General features: G+C 43.1%; 1 protein-coding gene across 8 annotated transcripts in view; it reads right to left on the reverse strand.

Moving 5' to 3' along the window:
- Positions 1 to 20,278, reverse strand: part of LOC118398547 (nesprin-2) — a 184,486-nt gene that overhangs the window by 153,831 nt on the left and 10,377 nt on the right. For all 8 annotated transcript variants that reach the window (XM_052470857.1, XM_052470860.1, XM_052470856.1 and 5 more), the window contains 13 exons: positions 19,926 to 20,084; positions 19,442 to 19,609; positions 19,093 to 19,194; positions 18,304 to 18,507; positions 17,771 to 17,976; positions 17,414 to 17,521; positions 16,970 to 17,264; positions 16,618 to 16,796; positions 5,875 to 6,190; positions 5,525 to 5,689; positions 5,000 to 5,341; positions 3,799 to 3,935; positions 3,456 to 3,585 (listed from right to left, as the gene is read on the reverse strand). In XM_052470857.1, the coding sequence (XP_052326817.1) occupies positions 3,456 to 3,585; positions 3,799 to 3,935; positions 5,000 to 5,341; positions 5,525 to 5,689; positions 5,875 to 6,190; positions 16,618 to 16,796; positions 16,970 to 17,264; positions 17,414 to 17,521; positions 17,771 to 17,976; positions 18,304 to 18,507; positions 19,093 to 19,194; positions 19,442 to 19,609; positions 19,926 to 20,084 (2,511 nt within the window). The remainder of the gene's footprint in view (positions 1 to 3,455; positions 3,586 to 3,798; positions 3,936 to 4,999; positions 5,342 to 5,524; positions 5,690 to 5,874; positions 6,191 to 16,617; positions 16,797 to 16,969; positions 17,265 to 17,413; positions 17,522 to 17,770; positions 17,977 to 18,303; positions 18,508 to 19,092; positions 19,195 to 19,441; positions 19,610 to 19,925; positions 20,085 to 20,278) is intronic.

Raw genomic sequence — 20,278 nt, forward strand, 5'->3', positions numbered from 1 at the left:
AGCTGTGAACCTTTTACAGCTGTGAGTCTTTTTAGGTCTAAGAGCTTTGCACACCTTTGCACATTTATTATTTTTGAAATTCTTTAAGCACTGTCTAGTTGGTGGTTGTTCCTTGCTAGACAGACATTTTCAAGTCTTGCCATAGTTTTTCAAGCCAATTTAAATTGAAACTGTAACTAGGAACTCGGGAACATTCAATGAGGTCATGCTAAGCATCTCCGGTGTATTATTGTGTGTAGTACTCCAATTGAATCCATATTAAATTCAGACTGTAACACATACAAATTTGGAAAAAGTCAGGAGTGTAAATACTTTCTATTGGCACTGTAATTAGCAACATTTGGACCGGTCCAGTTTCGTCGAGGAGTACTGTGTTTTTATCTACGTGTTTGAATGTGAGAGTGTGAATGGACTGTTGCACTCGCACACTTCTCATTGGCCACGCGCAGGTGACCTGGATTTCCACTGTTTATATGAGTGCTCTTAGGTACACAGTGAGTGTGCATAGATGCCATTGAAATGAGTTGATAATGTTGGTCATTTAATAATAACTCATAACTTGACTTGTTGTAATTATTCTTTATCATAGTTCAAGAGATGTATATTTGTGTAGTTTCACTGTGGGTACATTACTTATTAGGTGGAGGCACTGCACTACATTATTTATAGTCTAATACTGCCACAAACCTAGATACTAGATCCAAACTGAAAGCAACTCATGTTACACTGTTTACATTTGCTACAGGCAGTAACTAGCATTATTTAGCATTTGATTTCCCATCTGTTAACATTTCCCTGATAACTTCACTACATGCAGAAACATCCACAAAAACATGTCAAACTAAGTTTGGTGTCTCAACGTGCCTGTTTCAGATCAGCTACACTGCAGTTTGACTGATCTACAAATCTTAATGAGTGATCAATTAGATCTGAAGTCGACTCAAACAGGCACGGGTTTAAGGGAAATTACACTAGTGATGGGTCATTCTCGAACAAACAGCTCTTTTTGAACTGCTCTTTGGTGAATGGCGAGAACCGAATCACATCTGAGAGAGTTTTTAATTTGGCTCCCTGATTTGCATACTATTACTACTGCTTTTTGAGCTCCAGACAACGAACATCTGCAGATAAATTCATTTAAAAAAATCTGAAGATGTATTTTATTTGTAAATCCTCACTGCAGGAACAATAGAACGTGAGGAGAGAGACTTTTTCTGGTCCACACATTTTTGCAGTGCATTAATTTCTTTTCTTTTCAGACCATTAACTTTAAGGTAAAAATGTACTTAAACTAATCACGATCTGACATACTGTCAGGCAACTTTGTAAGCTTAACATTATAGATTTGCAATTTTTGTTCATGATTTTTGGTACATATTTAAGCGCTACTGAACTAAGTCCTGTTTAGGTGCCAAATGAACAGCTCTTTTAGCTGAACGGAACCAACTCACTGAAAATAATTGGCATGCCCATCACCAAAGATTATGGATATACTGACAAGATGTCCGCCCTAACAATGGGAGTTGTTATCCACAAAGTGGCACGGCAGGCTGTCTAGCTCCAGTCTATACTTTCTTGGGATTGGTGGATACATCTCATTATTATAATCCTTTTTTGAATATTTGATGAGGGTTGTTGACGTCAACTGCCTGTATTCAATAGAGAGAGATGCTATGCTACTAGGCTCAACCATGAATATGCATAGCCATCTTGAGACAACACTGATGTAAAGTATTTTTTTCTTAAAGTTGCCAGGATTTCATGAGTCCTACTTATATCAGTACACTCGTAACAACATAAGCATTACGAAACTTCTATAATATCAATTAAATAGAAAACATGCCATAAATGTTTTTGTTGACAAAATTTGACACATCTCATTGACCTCCATACAAAAATTCCTTGCGTGGTTGGTGAAAAGCGAGAAAAAAAACTAACCCTGCTGGGGAGACAGATTTTCCACCGAGTTGGACCTCTCTATTCCTCTTACCCTCTGCCATCACCAAATTCCACAACTTTTCATCCTCATTCATTATCTCTAGCACCTACCAGTGTATACATATTTGAAAATGGCCCATTTCTACATGATGTAGTTAAAAAGATAAGAAGAAAGGTCCTAAATATGGCCTACTCGATAACATCATTGAGTAGAATTAAAACAAAGAACTGATTTTGTTTTTCAAAATATGCAAAAAGTTTAGTCACAGTGGGGCATTTTTCTGCTCCCTGAGTCACCGCGAATCTCAGTGTTTCAAAATCCCTGTTTTAAAAATATTTTCTACTCTTGATGACATCAAACTTTTATTTATTTATTATTATTTTTACTACAAATCATAGAAATGTGCCATTTTCACATATGTAGACACTGGTATGGTGCTGCTTCCTGCGTGACGAAAGCAGACTAATTACTGGTTTTGACTGAACGAGGAATTCCCCCGCAATGGGTGCTCATTGGTTTCAAAATCTTTTGCTGCATTACAATGTCACCATGGATCTAACTGAAACTCGTAATGAAATAATTGCAAAAATACAATTTTGGGGCTATATACTAATACATCTTCAAAGTGTCCTCTAAGCCTATGTGTCGCACTAACATCTATGCCTGATCAGAAATGGCTTTGGACACCAAATTCAAACCTTTGAAAACTGCTAGTCTACCCAAGTTGATTATGATGAAAATGCCCTTAATGTTAGGGAAAGGGGGATTCCTAGTCAGTCGCACAACTGAATGCATTTAACCAAACTCTTCTGAATCAGAGACTGATGGCTGTGCTTTGGCATTTAAAAAATAACCCCTCTGAGATGCCTCATCTAGAATCACTAATGGCCCTGATATTAGAGCAAAGTGGAAACTCTATTGGAGAAAACTCACTCAGGGGTTCCTACCTGTGTTGTTGTGATGGCCGGCATATGGAGTATAAGTGTGCTTTAAGTGCCCTTTGCTAATATTACATGGTAGTCGGGCCTCTGTGTTCAACATGACAATTATGTTAGTGGAAAAACATCTAAAAAAACAACTAGTGATTTCTGAACAACCTCAGTAAACTCTGTGCTGTGTTCAACATGCCAAATGCATTTGTGGGAAAAGGTTTTTAAAAAACAGCAATTTCAGAACATTTTAAATGGATGGGAGTACAGCATAACATCTTAAACTTTCATTCCTAAATCGTTTTAATGATTGAGACAACAACATATGTCATACAGACATTGCTTTTTACTCTCAATGTGGTTGGTTCAGTAACAACAGCAGTGACTTTCTGATTCGCCGAAAGTTTGTCTTGTTCGCAGAAGTTGAAAACAATATACAAATATTTAATGTCCCTGCAAAACTCTTTTAGGATTTAGGTCCAGGTTCCTGGTAAGTACTTTAATTGTGACAAATATATTTGTAAAAGGTTCGACACAAATAAAATGGGATGGTGGATGGATGTGGGTGGAGAGAGGTACTACAGTACCTGTACAGACTTCCGGGGATTTGACTGTGCTGCCTGGTTCCACTGCTGCAGTTCACAGATCGCCCCAGACATTCTAAGTGCTGTGCCGCCTGAAAAAAGCTGCATTCGTTCATGTAGAGAGAAACACAGGCTACGAAGACAGAGAGAATAGATTGAGAGAGGGAGAAAGAAGGAAGGGAGAGGGGGGGGAGAGAGAGAGGGGGAGCGGGGTGAATAAGAGTGAGAGGAATGAAAGAGTGGAGAGAGAAAAGGAGAATGGTTTAGAAAGAGAGAGAATACATTAACTCACATGTACCAAAACATATTTTTCAAAAAATGCTACAGAACAGATATTAATAGGTACCTGTCTAAGTCTTTGGCCACTGAATCCACAGCCAAAGTCACATTGTTTTGAAATTCTCCATATGTGTCCTCTGACCCTACTGCTTTCTCCAGGTGATGAAGCTGTGCCGCAAGCTTCCTCAGGCTTTGGTCACAGTCCTGAACAAGTCATGAGATAGTTAGTGTGTTTGTCTAAGTATGTGATGGACGGGAGAACAGTGGGGTATTCCAAAATGCTGCACAATTAAGTTATCCAGCTTATACCATGTCAATTTTAAGCCTATATTTATCAGATGTAGTTATAAGTACACTGAACAAAAATATAAACGCAACATGAGTTGAAATAAAAAATGCCTGAAATGTTCCATACGCACAGAAAGCTTATTTCTCTCAAATGTGGTGCACAAATTTGTTTGTGAGCATTTCTACATTGCCAAGATAACCCATCCACCTGATAGGTGTGACATATCAAGAAGCTGATTAAATGGCATGATCATTACACAAGTGCACTTTGTGCTGGGGACAATAAAAGGCCATTTTAAAATGAACCGTTTTGTCACACAACACAATGACACAGATGTCTCAAGTTTTGAGTGTGCAATTGGCCTGTTGACTACAGGAATGTCCGCCAGAGCTGTTGCCTGATAATTAAATGTTCATTTCTCCACCATAAGCTGCCTCCAATGTTGTTTTAGAGAATTTGGGAGTATGTCCAACCGGCCTCATGACCATAAACCACTTGTAACCACACCAGCCCAGGACATCCACATCTGGCTTCTTCACCTGCAGGTGCTGAGGATTATTTATGTCTGTAATAAGGCCCTTCTGTGCGAAAAAACTCATTCTGATTGGCTGGGCCTGACTCTCCAGTGGGTGGGCCTGGATGCCAAGTGGGTGGGTCTATACCTCCAAGGCTCACCCATGGCTGCACCCCTGCCCAGTCATGTGAAATCCATAGGGCCTAATGAATGATTTAAATAGATGTTCAGTATAGTTATACGCCACTCATAGGAAACGATTCAAACAATCTATAGATGGCTTTGCCCATTCCTTATTTTTCTATCAATGTTTCTACCATGAGAGCGCTAAAAGTAGGGTGAAACTGCCCCTAGAAGCTGATCCTGGGTCAGTGACAAACAATTTCCCACTAAAGGTTAAGATTAGGATTGGGGAAGATGAACCTAGATCTGTACCTATGGGAAACTTAATCCCGGAGGATATACCTGTAGGACGTGCCAGCGCTGCTGGAGCTGCCTAATATCAGTGAATCCTTCAGTCGTTTCTGGGTCGTCCCCCAAACGGTCAGCCGAGCCTTGTAGGGCCCTCTGAAGGTTGTCAACCTCCTCCCTGATTCGCTGGTCTCGTCGGGCTACCTGCTCCTCAGCCTGTAGTTGAGCCAGCCAGCTGACGCCCCTCTCTAACTCCTCCTTCTGGTCCTGGAGATCTTTGACCTCTTGAGACAGAGTGGCCTGACCCTTGGCGGTGCAGCTGGCAAGCAGGATGTCCTTAAGGGTCTCGAGCTCCACAAAGTCTTTCTCCATGTGGCCCACGGCCTCCTGCAAAGCCTACTGGGACAGGCAGATCTGTTGTTTCTTCAAAACATCTCACCAAACAGCAGTGCTCTTACAGTGGAAAATGCAATGAAAACGTATTTCTGAAAGGATGAGTTTACATAAGGCTGTGTGTGTCCGTGCGTTGTATGCATATGTGTGTATGTAGTGTAGTGTGATCACACTAATACATCTCACCTCCACAGCCCCTGTATCAGTCTCCAGGAAACTAGAGTCTCTGGGCTGGGACTCAATACCCAGCATCCGTTCCTGCAGTGAGTTCAAGGTGTGCCGGCACTCCTGCATCAGCTGGCCACAGCGATCCTCGTTACGGACGCCTCCCTCAAGACTCACACACATACCCTGAAAATTCAAACGAGCAATAAAATATATACAGTTTTTGTAATTGAATTAGACATTTACTTCAACTGTGCACTGTAACTCCCTTACATGAATCAACAGAAAAACATATTTTTAATCCAACCAATCCAACTGACTTCAGAAATCTCCTTTTTTTATTTTTTTTATTTTAAACATAGCCTACTCACATGGAGCTTTTTGACCAAGGCGGGTTGGCAATCCTCTAGTGTAGCCCAGGAAGGGTCCTCCCAATTGGGTTCCTTGGTGCGCTGGGCTAGCTCCTTTCTCTGGGCCCCCAAGGCAGAGAAGGCCGGCCCCAAGGCTGTGGCCTGGTCCAGTAGTGCCCGGGCCTGTTGGGCAGCCTGCCTGTGTTGGGCCAGGCCGGGCCAGGGAAAGAACAGGGAGAGCTGGGTAGTCTGGTGCTGGAGCTGGTTCACTCTGGACCAGGCCTGCTGCCTCTGGACCAGAAGAGAGGAGGAGAGCTCAGGCTCACCATGCAGCAGACTGAGAGTGAAAAAAGATAGAGACAATTAGAGTTAAAGAGATGCCTTTCATGGACACTAACAAATCCAAATCAAGTAGACTGTGTGTATGAACTTCATCTCTATGTTGATTATTGTGCTTGAGTGCAGATGCTTTTTTAACAATGGGCCGAGTCTTGAGAGTGCTGGGCGTAAAAAAATATTGCATCGGGCCCCCGGGTGGCTCAGTGGTCTAGGCCACCAGAGACTCTGGGTTCGCGCCCAGGCTCTGTCGCAGCCGGCCGTGACAGGGATGTCCGTGGGGCGACGTACAATTGGCCTCGCGTCGTCCGGGTTAGGGAGGGTTTGGCCGGTAGGGATATACTTGTCTCATCGTGCACTAACGACTCCTGTGGTGGGCCGGGCTCAGTGCACGCTAACCACGTCGCCAGGTGCATGGTGTTTCCTCTGACACATTGGTGCGGCTGGCTTCCGGGTTGGATGCACGCTGTGTTAAGAAGTAGTGTGGCTTGGTTGGGTTGTGTTTTGGAGGACGCATGGCTTTCAACCTTCGTCTCTCCCGAGCGGGAGTTGTAGCGATGACATAAATACTAACAATTGGATAACCCCGAAATTGGGGAGAAAAGGCAGGGATTAGACAGGGTAAAAAATAAAAACCTATATTGCATCGATGTCAATAGGAAATTTGTCTAGTTAGGAACTATGGTACCTACAACATACTTACTTTATTCCACCTTGTTGCACTGCTTTGTATCTTTATCTAAATTTGTACTAAGTAAACAAACTTGGACAATTAAGCGTTGTCCGAGCCAGAACAGCCCATAGGTGCAGGAGCATGAGGCAGCTTGATGTAGAATTATACCCCCTGGACAGGAAGCTAGTCTGTAACAGGACCTTACTTCCAAAAGGCATGTTTAGCTTTAAAAACAGATAAACATATTGTATCACAGCGCCTCTCTTCTTTCCAAATATCTAATTTAACTGTACTGTATATAACAATATGAATATATATATATATATATATATATATATATATATATATATATATATATATATATCACACACATACATACATACAGTGCCTTGCGAAAGTATTCGGCCCCCTTGAACTTTGCGACCTTTTGCCACATTTCAGGCTTCAAACCTAAAGATATAAAACTGTATTTTTTTGTGAAGAATCAACAACAAGTGGGACACAATCATGAAGTGGAACGACATTTATTGGATATTTCAAACTTTTTTAACAAATCAAAAACTGAAAAATTGGGTGTGCAAAATTATTCAGCCCCTTTACTTTCAGTGCAGCAAACTCTCTCCAGAAGTTCAGTGAGGATCTCTGAATGATCCAATGTTGACCTAAATGACTAATGATGATAAATACAATCCACTTGTGTGTAATCAAGTCTCCGTATAAATGCACCTGCACTGTGATAGTCTCAGAGGTCCGTTAAAAGCGCAGAGAGCATCATGAAGAACAAGGAACACACCAGGCAGGTCCGAGATACTGTTGTGAAGAAGTTTAAAGCCGAAGGAGTATCGGACCACTGCAAATCTACCAAGACCTGGCCGTCCCTCTAAACTTTCAGCTCATACAAGGAGAAGACTGATCAGAGATGCAGCCAAGGGGCCCATGATCACTCTGGATGAACTGCAGAGATCTACAGCTGAGGTGGGAGACTCTGTCCATAGGACAACAATCAGTCGTATATTGCACAAATCTGGCCTTTATGGAAGAGTGGCAAGAAGAAAGCAATTTCTTAAAGATATCCATAAAAAGTGTTGTTTAAAGTTTGCCACAAGCCACCTGGGAGACACACCAAACATGTGGAAGAAGGTGCTCTGGTCAGATGAAACCAAAATTGAATTTTTTGGCAACAATGCAAAACGTTATGTTTGGCGTAAAAGCAACACAGCTCATCACCCTGAACACATCATCCCCACTGTCAAACATTGTGGTGGCAGCATCATGGTTTGGGCCTGCTTTTCTTCAGCAGGGACAGGGAAGATGGTTAAAATTGATGGGAAGATGGATGGAGCCAAATACAGGACCATTCTGGAAGAAAACCTGATGGAGTCTTCAAAAGACCTGAGACTGGGACGGAGATTTGTCTTCCAACAAGACAATGATCCAAAACATAAAGCAAAATCTACAATGGAATGGTTCAAAAATAAACATATCCAGGTGTTAGAATGGCCAAGTCAAAGTCCAGACCTGAATCCAATCGAGAATCTGTGGAAAGAACTGAAAACTGCTGTTCACAAATGCTCTCCATCCAACCTCACTGAGCGCGAGCTGTTTTGCAAGGAGGAATGGGAAAAAATGTCAGTCTCTCAATGTGCAAAACTGATAGAGACATACCCATAGCGACTTACAGCTGTAATCACAGCAAAAGGTGGCGCTTCAAAGTATTAACTTAAGGGGGCTGAATAATTTTGCACGCCCAATTTTTCAGTTTTTGATTTGTTAAAAAAGTTTGAAATATCCAATAAATGTTGTTCCACTTCATGATTGTGTCCCACTTGTTGTTGATTCTTCACAAAAAAATACAGTTTTATATGTTTATGTTTGAAGCCTGAAATGTGGCAAAAGGTCGCAAAGTTCAAGGGGGCCCGAATACTTTCGCAAGGCACTGTATATATATATATTAGTACATTTACATTTTACATTTAAGTCATTTAGCAGACGCTCTTATCCAGAGCGACTTACAAATTGGTGCAAATTAGTATGTACATAGTATTTTTGTCTTTCCTATATAAACCTAATTTTTAAAATGTAGTGTAACCTTCTTGTCTATAACTGTTCTGTTCTGTATGTGGACCCCAGGAAGAGTAGCTGCTGCATGTGCAGTAGCTAATAATAATACATTAATCTCCCCAATCTATGTCCTTAATGTTGAGAGCCAAGCAGAGAGGCATCAGATTCCATTCTTTGGTATGATTAGACAGGGGATCAAACCCCCAACCTTCCAATCTCAGGGCAGAAACCATAAGGCCAGAGTTGGTATCTAACTTTGACGATAACATTATTGTGGAAACACAATTGTCAACAAAATTGTACGTAGAGTTTCAGTTATTTTTAGGCAAAGATGCGTACTGCATCATTGTCAATTCTTTGTTATAAAAACTGTGAAAAAGGAACAGTTTTCCGAGAGCCTTCGAAGTACTAGATGTGTGTAACCTCATTGGAATGTGTGCTATATCTGTGGAGAAATTATAGTGGAGAAAATATCAAATGTAAATCGGAAGCTTAAAAACAGGGGTGATAATTTTTACTCAGAACTTTGTTGGAATCACCCACGTTTGGGAGATCTAATGGAAATCAAATGTTTTGTCCTGCATCAGGTTACATATCTTTATTCTGTGACTATTGTATATTGTTTTGAAATGAGAAAGCATCCAATGGATGAAATGACACTGCCATCTAGTGTTACATAATGCCACACAATATTCCACAACATTCTAAACTTCAATGATGAGCAAAAAAAGGTTTGTGTTGTTTTTGATCATTATTTACTGTGTAATTCTGTAATTTATTTCAGGTCAGATTGCTTGGAAAGGCAGCACTCTGCAGTAAGGATGATGTCACAGAGTAATATTGTGATGTCACCGGTAGGTTTTTAGAACTTTTGTCAAAGATCAAAAAAGCTTGCCTGCTTGGTGAGACTCAAAAGAAAAGAAAAGTCAAACGAAAACAAAATGGATGTACTCAACTCCTGAGAATTCTTCACAAGAATGATTCCTGTCATTCATTTGCATAAGGTGGATTGCCCAGGTAAGGTTATTTCCCTATTTTCAATTGGGTAGTATTTTGTTAACTTTAAATTAAACTATGACTGGATTTGAATCTAGAAAAGTGGAAGTGACTACCTGCGAGGTGGAGTATGCCAGGTATTAGTGGTGGCCCAGCAGTAATAGGCTAGTAATAATTAGTAGTAGCAGCAGCAGTAGTGTGGTAGTTAGTTAGTAGTATTAGTAGTAGTAATAGTAGCAGTAGTGTTGGCCTAGTACTAGTAGTAGTAGCAGTAGTAGGCTTTTACAGTGTAGTAGTAGGCTTTTACAGTGTAGTAGTAGTAGGCTTTTACAGTGTAGTAGCAGTAGTAGGCTTTTACAGTGTAGTAGTAGCAGTAGGCTTATACAGTGTAGTAGTAGTAGTAGTAGGCTTTTACAGTGTAGTAGTAGCAGTAGGCTTTTACAGTGTAGTAGTAGTAGTAGCCTTTTACAGTGTAGTAGCAGTAGTAGGCTTTTACAGTGTAGTAGTAGTAGTAGGCTTTTACAGTGTAGTAGTAGTAGTAGTAGGCTTTTACAGTGTAGTAGTAGTAGTAGTAGGCTTTTACAGTGTAGTAGTAGCAGTAGTAGGCTTTTACAGTGTAGTAGTAGTAGTAGGCTTTTACAGTGTAGTAGTAGGCTTTTACAGTGTAGTAGTAGTAGTAGGCTTTTACAGTGTAGTGGTAGTAGTAGGCTTTTACAGTGTAGTGGTAGTAGTAGGCTTTTACAGTGTAGTAGCAGTAGTAGGCTTTTACAGTGTAGTAGCAGTAGTAGGCTTTTACAGTGTAGTATCAGTAGTTGGAGTAGTACCCCAGACCATTCTGTGATTCACGTAAACTATTGTGTTAAACTAAAAGCAAGAAGAGTATGGTTTTTATTTTTTTAAAGCGTTGATCTCTTTGTATAGGTCTTGTTGTTTTTTTGCTTTGCCTTTACATTTTTTGCTTTGCTTTGTAACGTTCACGTATTCAACACAATTTGTAAATGGTAGATACAGTTTTTCTAGGCCATTAATTATGATCTCATTCGTAGTTTTCATGGAAAGATGTCATAAACAGTGAGTGGAGACTGTTACCATGCCAGCATTAAATCTATGCCTAATTTTAAAAAGTATAATGTGAAAAATAAGTAATGGTTGTAACATATCAGTAACTTTCTTCTGCAACATGCAATCTAATCCATCAGTTGATAATATTATTTTGTCTTTCAAAAGCATTTTGTCCACATTTGCCGCCATGTTATCAAAGCTTTTCAAATCTTTCACTATAAACCAGTATCATTTTACATCAGGTTGACTGTCCTTGTATGAACATACTACTTTTTTTGTAAAATATTGCATGCATTCACAACATTGTGCATTTTTTAAAGCAAAAACTAGCTAGGGCAAAATAAACGTATCCTAACGATAGTTCATTCTGTTTTATGTTTGCAGGATGCAGGCCTGATCTAACATGGCTTCAAGAAGTTACATCACAGAACCTTGGTTCAGCTCCATTCTGTGATCAGTGTAATAGAAAACATGGTCCCTGCTGCAATCATTCTACTGGACCTTTATCAATCACGCCAGGGTGCAGTGCATCAATTGACCTAACACCACAGGGGCAGCCAACGAATGATGCCCCTGTGATGAGAACACTTCCAGGGCTTGCGGCCGAATCTACTGGGCTGACCTACCACGATAACCAGCCCACTAATGATCCATGGTATTTGGAGCACCCAAGGAGGGAAGACAGTCCTTCTCCTCCTCCATCCCCAGAATATGACAACAATGTATCCTCCCTTGCAGAGGTCTTCGAGGGTCATGAAGAAGAGGACAGTTTATCTCCTGCTTCAGTGTACATGGACTGCCTTGAGGAGCTCAGCCCATCTCCCTCAGCAGGATCCCCTCAAGAAAGTGATGAGGGGGAGCAGTTCTCGGAACTCCGTCTCTCTCCATTTCCAGTGTTCCTTGAGTGTGAGCAGTGCAACAACTATTGCTGTTCTCCTTTAGGAGAAAGGATTGAGACATCTCCAGAACATGGGGGCAAAATTAAATCCTCTTCTGAAAAATGGCAAGAGATCAAGAAAGTTCCAGAGTTTAAGAAAAATATTGAGTTGTCTCCAAACTCTGGGCAAACATTTGACGTTTCCCCTGAGCCAGAACCACAAATTGAATTGTCCCGGGAGCATGAGACCCTAAAAGGGCCATCTTACCTCTGGCGAGAGATTGCGTCGGCTTGTGAACCATCACAAATGATTGAGCAGTCTCCTGATCACAAACAAGAGGTAGAGTTTAATTCAGACTCCTGTCAAGTGTTTGAGGAGCCCCTGCAATGGACTGAGCAAAGCAAAGAGCCTCAGAAAGTGCTCCAGTTGCCTCTGCCACCAAAACAAACAGTTGAGCAGTGCCTTCAAGACATTGAGCTGCCTCATGAATCCATGTCAACTGAGCCCGAACAACAGATTGAGTTTTATTTTAAAACCCACCAAATAATTGAAATGTCATCTGAACCTATGATTGACTTATCTCCTGAGCAAAGCCCAGCTGTTGAAGCACCACTTGAATCTAGAATATCTTCTACTGAAACACAGCAGAATGATCTCCAGCAAATAACTATGCCTTCCCCAGAACCTGGCACAGTGTCAAAGGCTCCTACTGAGCCCTGGCCAGAGACGGAATCATCCTTTGGTCCATGGCAAGACATTGAACCATTTTCTGAGTACAATCAAGGGACTGAGGTGTCACCAACCTCCTGGCAAATATTTAAAGTATCTGAAGTATCTCAGCCCCAACAACTGACTGAATTGTCCACAGACACACAAGGAGAGTTTAAGCTTCCTTCTGAACCTATGAAAAGGAATGAGGTGTGTACTGAGCAGAGGCTAGGGGTTGAATTAAACCCTGACTCCTGGCAAGGGTTTGCGATCTCTACCGACTCCAAGCAACAAAACAAACCATCAATGGAGACTCAGGGAGTGTTTAAGGTACCTCTGCCACCAAGACAAAGGGCTAAGTGGTCTTCTGGGTGCATGCAACTGATCCAACTGTCTCATGAGCCCATCGAAGGTATTGATCTTCCTACAAATGATGTGCAAATGTTTGAAGCATTTTCTGGGCCCAAACAAAACATTGAGGTTTCTTCTAAATCCCAGTTGACCCACGATCACAGGCAAGGGATTTACTTATCTCCTGAGCACGAGCATTGCATCGAGCCAGGACAAGAGACTGAACTCCCAATTGGACCTCAGGAATGTACCAAGTGGTCCTCTAACTTCATGACCGTATTTGACATGTCCAGTGAATTCCAGCAACCAACTGGATCATCCACAGATCCTCAAATAGTGTTCAGGCTACCTCCTGAATCCATGCTGAAGAATGAGTTGTGCCAAGAAGCTGAATTGAATACAGACTCCTGGCAAGTGTTTACAGCGTCCAATGAGCTCAACCAAGAGATTGAGACAGCCAAAGACCTTCAAGAAGTGTTCAAGCGACATACCAAACCCAGGCAGAGGACTGAGCAGTCATATGGATGCATGCAAGGGTTTGAACTGTCCTCTGAATCCACACACACGATCAACCCATTTTCTTCGAAACCCCACCAAGGGAACAAGTTGTCCCCAAAATACAGGCAAGAAACTGAGTCATCTGAACATGAGCAAGGCATTGAGACATCTTTTGGGACTAAGCTTTCTATTGAATCTCAAGAATGGACGGAACAATCTCCAAATTCCTGGCAAATAAATGCAATGACAGACGAATCCCAACAAACCAAACAGTCAACAGAGGAAAAGTCTACGCTGCTTCCTGGACTAAAGCTAATTAATGAAAAGTGTCCTGAGCTCAACCAAGAAGTAGAACTGACCCCTGACTCCTTGCAGGTATTTGAGGTGTCCAATGAACCCATGAAAATGACTGAATCAACCACTGAGTCTCATGGGGTGTTCAAGGTTCCCCTGCCACCAAAACGACTGGTTAGGAGGTTTTCAGGGTACATTCAAGGGAGTGAGCTGTCTCATGAGTCCATGCAAAGAATTGATTCCTTTGCAAACTCTGGGCAAATATGGAATATGTCCATTGAACCCAAACACCAAACTGAGGTGTCCACTAGACTCAACCAAGGGACTGAGAGCTCCCCTGAGCCATATGATTGGATTGAGTGTTCTCCTAACTGCTGCCAAATATTTGAAATGTCCAATGAATGTCAACAAATGACTAAATCCTCCACAGAGACTGAGGAAGAGTTTACGCTGCCTCCTGAACTCAATCAAAACACTGAGCTGTCTTCTAAGCACAAGCAAGGATATGAATTGACAACTGACTCTCTGCAAGTTTCCAATGAGCCCCAATGGCTTGAGCCAGCCAAAGAGATTCAAGGAGTGTTCAAGATGCCTCTGCCACCAAGAAAAAAGGTTGCGCAATCTCAAAAGTGCATGCAAGGAATTGTTCCCTCCGGCCAAGTGTTTATGGGCTCTGCTGAGCCCCAACAGCAGATTGAGGTGTCTTCCCAGCCCCACCAAGGCACCAAATTGTCCCCTAAACCCAGGCAAGAAACTGAGCATGAGGAAAGGATTCAGCGATCTCTTGAGTTCAGGCATGGGACTGAGATTCCTATTGAGCCTCAAACATCTAACGTCCCAGAAAAGCTTGACGTGTCCACCGAGCCACAAAAACTAACTCTGGGAGAGTTTAAGCTGCTATCCACACTCAGGCAAAAGACTGGGAGTTCTTCTGAGCCCATGAAAGGGTTTGAAGTGACTTCTGATTCTAAGCAAGATACTGAGCTTTTTGAAACCCAACAACAGATTGAGATAGGTCTTGAGCTACAGGAAATAACTGAAATGTATCATAGTTTAAAGTGTGATTCAGAACCATCTACGGAATCCTTGCTACAGACCGGGCCATCTACAGTGTTGGAGGTGTTCCCTGAGCACTCTACCGAACCCACTCCTGATTCCCTGCAGAGGAATGAATTATCATCTGACAGAAGTCAAGGAATTGATCCAGCCAATGAGCCCTTGCAAGGAATTGGGTCCTCTCTTGAGTTCGAAAAAACAAGTGACAACACTGTCTCAGAGCGACCCCTCCACTCCCCACCCCCTTCTTTTGACTTTTCTTCCTCTCCTCCACCACCTATGTTCTTCTGTGATGTAAAACCATATAACGATTTAAGACTCACACCATCCAGCCCTTCGCACGATGAAGAGTTTGATGAAGCAGAATCTCTTGGCACCACATGGAGTCCAGAGTTTATGGCAAGTGAACAACCTGAGCTGGCAGAAGAAGATTCCCATATCTCCATTCAGAGTCATGGGCCAATGCAAAGGGTGAAGAGATTGACCCCATACCCATACACTATACCAAGAGCTATTGAGCACCATGAGAATGAAGATAGAGACAGGAGTCTATATACAGTCAACCCGGCAGACCTACCTGACACATCTGGAGGAAGTAGAAACCTGCCCGAGATTTTAGAGTTAGAAGCTGAAGATGCAGATTATGACTCTGATAACAAGGAAGAGGGCTTCTGCTGTAATGGCAGAACTCAGAGCCCCCAACTAGCAAGTCCATTGGCTGGCACCTCTGGGAATGCAAGATCACCCAGGCACCAGGCACCAGGTCCTCAACATGCAAACACAACTAAGTCAAAGCAAGTTTTTTTCAGAAATGTCCAAATTCACAGCAAGCTTGTCAAGTCAACCACCCAGACCTCTTATGACCACAAGCCTACGGTTGCTCATGGTAGAAAGCGTTCCAGAAAATCAAGCCATCAGGAGGAGATCAATGACAAGATAGAAATGTCTCTGAGAAGGAGCACTGTGGCCCGCCGCACCAGTACAATTTTTTCCCACTCTCAGACACCTAAGCCTTGTAGCACTGTGTCAAGACACCAAAGTGATTATGGTGAAGAGGATGACCACTGCTGTAGCCAGAGTTCTAAGAGCCAACGGCTTAACAACCCCACTCTAATGATTCTATATTCAGGTGAGGCTGTACCTTCTTATATGCCAAATTTCCTTCCAACCCCTGGCAGACTAAGTCCTACTCTTGAGGATAGTGCTAAGATTAGCTGTTCTAGCCATGCCCTGGGCCAACAGGGTCCCTCACTCACAAGGAACAGAAGTGGAATGATGAGGGCAACACTGAATCCCCCAGCAGAGTCAGAGACCGACAAAACAGAAGAAGAGAAAGTGAAAAGGACAACAGCCCCTGAGGACAAAGACTCTGACGCATAGCATCCTCCTCACCCCACCCCCCCCCGTCTTATCTTCTATTGTTGAACAATAAACACATTCAGCATCATACTTGAGTCTATATTGTAGTCATTTTACAGTGCTATTGTGGAATACAATATGACGATTTGTGGCATGGATCTGGAGTGTGTTTTTGCTTATTAAGAGAGTGAGAAAGAAAGAGCGATAGAGAGAGAGAGCGCGAGAGATAGATATAGAGAGAGAGCAAAACTGCATGTACAATTCAACTTTAAATGACTCAGTGGCAGTTACATTTGCCAAGACTCACTCTAAGTTTACAGTTTACACTGTTGATAGAAACGGAGACCGAGGAGTACATCTTGAACTATTCACAATCATTCCATCAATATTCTCCTACTATCAACCAATTACACAGAGGTCATGCCTTTCTGACAGAAACATAAAAAAATCATGAAAAGTGATTAGTGTCTTGGGTCTCATTCAGTCACCTACCTGCGGTGTTGGTCTGCAGACTGCAGAACGGCTCCCCAGTGCACCTCTGTGTAACTGACGGTCTGCATGACGTCCAGTTTCAGACTCTCTCCCAGGCCCGGTCTGTGGGCCAGCCTGTGGCCTGCTTCCTTCAGCTTCTCCATACGAGACTCTCCCTCTGCCTTGGCACTCAACACAGTCTGCCAGACACAACAGAGGCAGCAAGAGACAAAGGTTTCATGTTTAAAGGTACAATATGTGACTTTCATTTCAGGTCATTTCCTTTTTTTTTGTGCGCTATTAGAGGATATCTGCACCACCACCAAATAATCTGCAGGCGGAGTTTGGAGTAAGCCCAAAGACAGGTTCTTGCCTCTGCAGCTTGTAGTCTTTGCTCAGCCTGGCTGTGGATGCATGGGGCTCCAGTGGCCAGAGAGTCAGCCTGCTGTTGCAAGACTCTAACCCAGGCTTGGGTGTCCTGGGCCAGAGTCTGGAAGGCCTGGGTGTGGCTGGTCAGAGAGCTCTGGTTCTCCTTGGAGGAAAGCAGATGGGTGTGGAGACTGCAGCAGCGCTCTAGAAGTTGCTCACTCTCTTTTAGTAGTGGGGAATGCTTTAGGGTGCTCCCATGCAAGGTGGCTATGTGTCCACTGAGGGCCTCTGTGTGCTTACTAAATTTGGGGGAGGAGAGACAGATGAGTTAAAACCAACACTACCATCATTATGACCTTTATGACCATCATCTTGCCATCATAATTATTGCTTTGATCATTATTGCAAATGTCATCATTGTAGTTAATGCAATTTTAGATTATGTGACCTGTGTTCGACTACTTCTTCCTGCACGCGGCTAAGCTCCTCCCCTTTGTCCACCTTCAGCACTGCGGCTTGCAACCACTCTTGCAGACGGGCAAACTCCTCCTGCAGACTACCACACAAACACACACACACGTTAGAAAAACACTACTGCAAGTAAATCCTAACTAATACGTTATTTGCGTACCATAAAATAAAGTGCAACCAAAACCACTCTAAAAATCACAGATGCTGGATTTTGGAGTACATTTGGGGGAACATGGAATCTGATAGTATGTCACACATTATACACCCAAGACGGACTAATATCTGAATAGATACACTTGTAACTATCAATAGGTATGCTTGTGACAGCCAGTACCTGTGCAAGGCCTTGATATCCTTCTGGGCCTGCACCCTCATTTCACTAATGTGCTGACGGGCTGCGCAGACAAGCTCGTGCAGCCGGACACCATCCGCAGCTAGGCTCTGCAAGCTCTGTGGGCTGGCCACGGAGGTCATGAGGTGCAGCTCCTCCAGGAGGCCCTCCGCCTGCTTTTCCTGTGTCTGAAGCTGTGCAGACAGCTCCTGCACATGAAAGCAGTTGTTTGAGCAATGAGTACCAAGACTAGTGGCAGGAGGAGAATAATATTATGGAAGGCAGTGTTTTTTTTAACACTGGGTAGATTTAGACACTAATAAGAAAATATAAAAGGTTCAAGGAAATCTGCTGATCATTATAATACATTTTTGTGTCTTTATAGTAAAACAATCAATGACTCAATCAATCAATGACTCTGAAAAGCATAGTTCTTAATCATCCCTCACATAAACCAAAGAAACCATGGGTACCCTCTGAAATGGGGATATGGGTCAAACATAAGAGATACCATATGGGAAAGTATTGGCACTCACCTGAATCTGTGTGAGGAGCTTTGGGCCGTCGGCAGCACTGAGCGTGTCCAGTGAGTCCTGGATGCCCTGAAGAGAGGAGTGACACTCGGCCATCTTGGCTGCCACTTGTCCCTTGGCCACCACCAGGTGCCTGTAGACATCCTCGAGGTCGGAGAAGAGCTCCTTCACCTGCTCCATCTTCTTCCTCATCTGGGTCTCGATCACCTGGGTGAGAAAGAGGAAGTGGAAGAGTCGGTCACTGCTGAGCATCATTTTGAAAATTGAACAAAATAAACGTCTCTAAATTGTGTCTCTGAGAGAGTATTACGAGGACCCTCTCTAAAGTAGTGATAAAGAACTTCATAAGAAGAAGCGCAAAGACCTGTTCAAACCAACCCAGTGCCATATAGACTTATTCAGACTAACTACGGCAATCTCAGACCCACACAGCATATCCCAGGCCCATTCAAGCTGTCCTAGGAGTATACAGGCTACCCCAGGCCCATTCAGGTTATCCCAGAACAACAGAGGTTAACCAAGACCCACCCAGGTTATACCACTCACACAGGCTATCCCAGACCCACCAATGCCCATTAAGGCTTTTCCAGGTCCTTTGGATCCCCAAGACCTACCCTGGCCCACACAAACCTGTTTATCCAATATGGAGTTAGTGCCAAGAGAAATTGAATTTGAAGGAAAGAATTTAGCATTTGTATCCAAAAATTGAATTTAATATAACTAATATCACTCCATATTTCCAGATCCACTCAAGTCCCACTCCCACCAGGCCCACCTCTCAGGCCCACTCACCTGAAGCTCCAGTGGGGGCTCCTTGCTCTGCAACAAGACCTGGATCTCTGAAGCTCTCCTGTGGAAGCGCCCCACACTCTCCTCCTGGACCCGGATCTCCTCCTACAGTAAGAACACAACATGGGTCCATGATCAAGGTTGGGACACAATCCATTTCAATTTCAATATATTCAGGGAATTAGTTGAAATCCCAATGAAACAAAACGACAGAGAAAAAAGTCTGAATTGAGATTCGGAAATACATGGTACTCTTGGAATCTTTAACTGGAATCCACAGGCAGACAGACAGACCATCACAATTCCCCTTTCAAAGTGAAAGGACTTGAGTTTCCAGAGGGCGTTATGTTACCTGCATGGCTGTGACTTCTTGTTCGCTGTGGAAGGGGTGTGACTGCACCAAGTGGGCCATTTTGTGGCTGGTCCAGCTCTCCACCTCTCCGCCCAGCTGTAGCAGCCCATCCCACAGATCCAGCCCCATGCGTAGGTTGTCCAGGTGAGAGTCCGTCCTCTCTGTCACCTGGGAAAATCACAGCTGTTAGGTTTGACGTTCTAGGCAATAATCCATTCAGGGCACACATTTATCTGAGTACCTACCCTACGAGACTTGGCTTGCGTTCGGTAGACCAGAGCAAACATTTTGACCCGACGGGTTAGTACTAGTTCACTTGGGTAAACACTGTTATTACACTACCCTAAAATGACAAAATAGGAGAGCCAAAGTCACGTGAGAAATTTGACGCAAATTGAAAACGTGTCTTTCTGCTGAGGAAATATAGGGCCCCCTGTAGTGTAACGACTTGTACTTGGTCTCTGGGAATGGGGTGAGAACTCACATCTAGCCAGCGGTCCATCAGGGTGTCAGCCTCGCCCTCAAATGGAGTTTCAGGGCAGTCAAGGATTTGGCGCAGCTGAGACTGCAGCTGCTTGCAGATGCCTCGCATCTCCTCCACTCCCTCCCCGAGACCACTCAACTCTGCCTTGGTGCTGTGGACCTGGTATATACACACGCACATGTACGCACGTATGCACGCATACACACACACACGCAAATACACACACGCAATGCACATGCACACACAAACAGACACCCACACACACATACATACAAACAAAAGGCACACAGAAAAAGAAAAGTATGAAAAATAAATACACAACAAAGCACATTTGAGCGAAAATGTTATTAGGA

This window comes from Oncorhynchus keta, chromosome 19 (assembly GCF_023373465.1).
Source record: "Oncorhynchus keta strain PuntledgeMale-10-30-2019 chromosome 19, Oket_V2, whole genome shotgun sequence".
Lineage (NCBI taxonomy): Eukaryota > Metazoa > Chordata > Actinopteri > Salmoniformes > Salmonidae > Oncorhynchus > Oncorhynchus keta.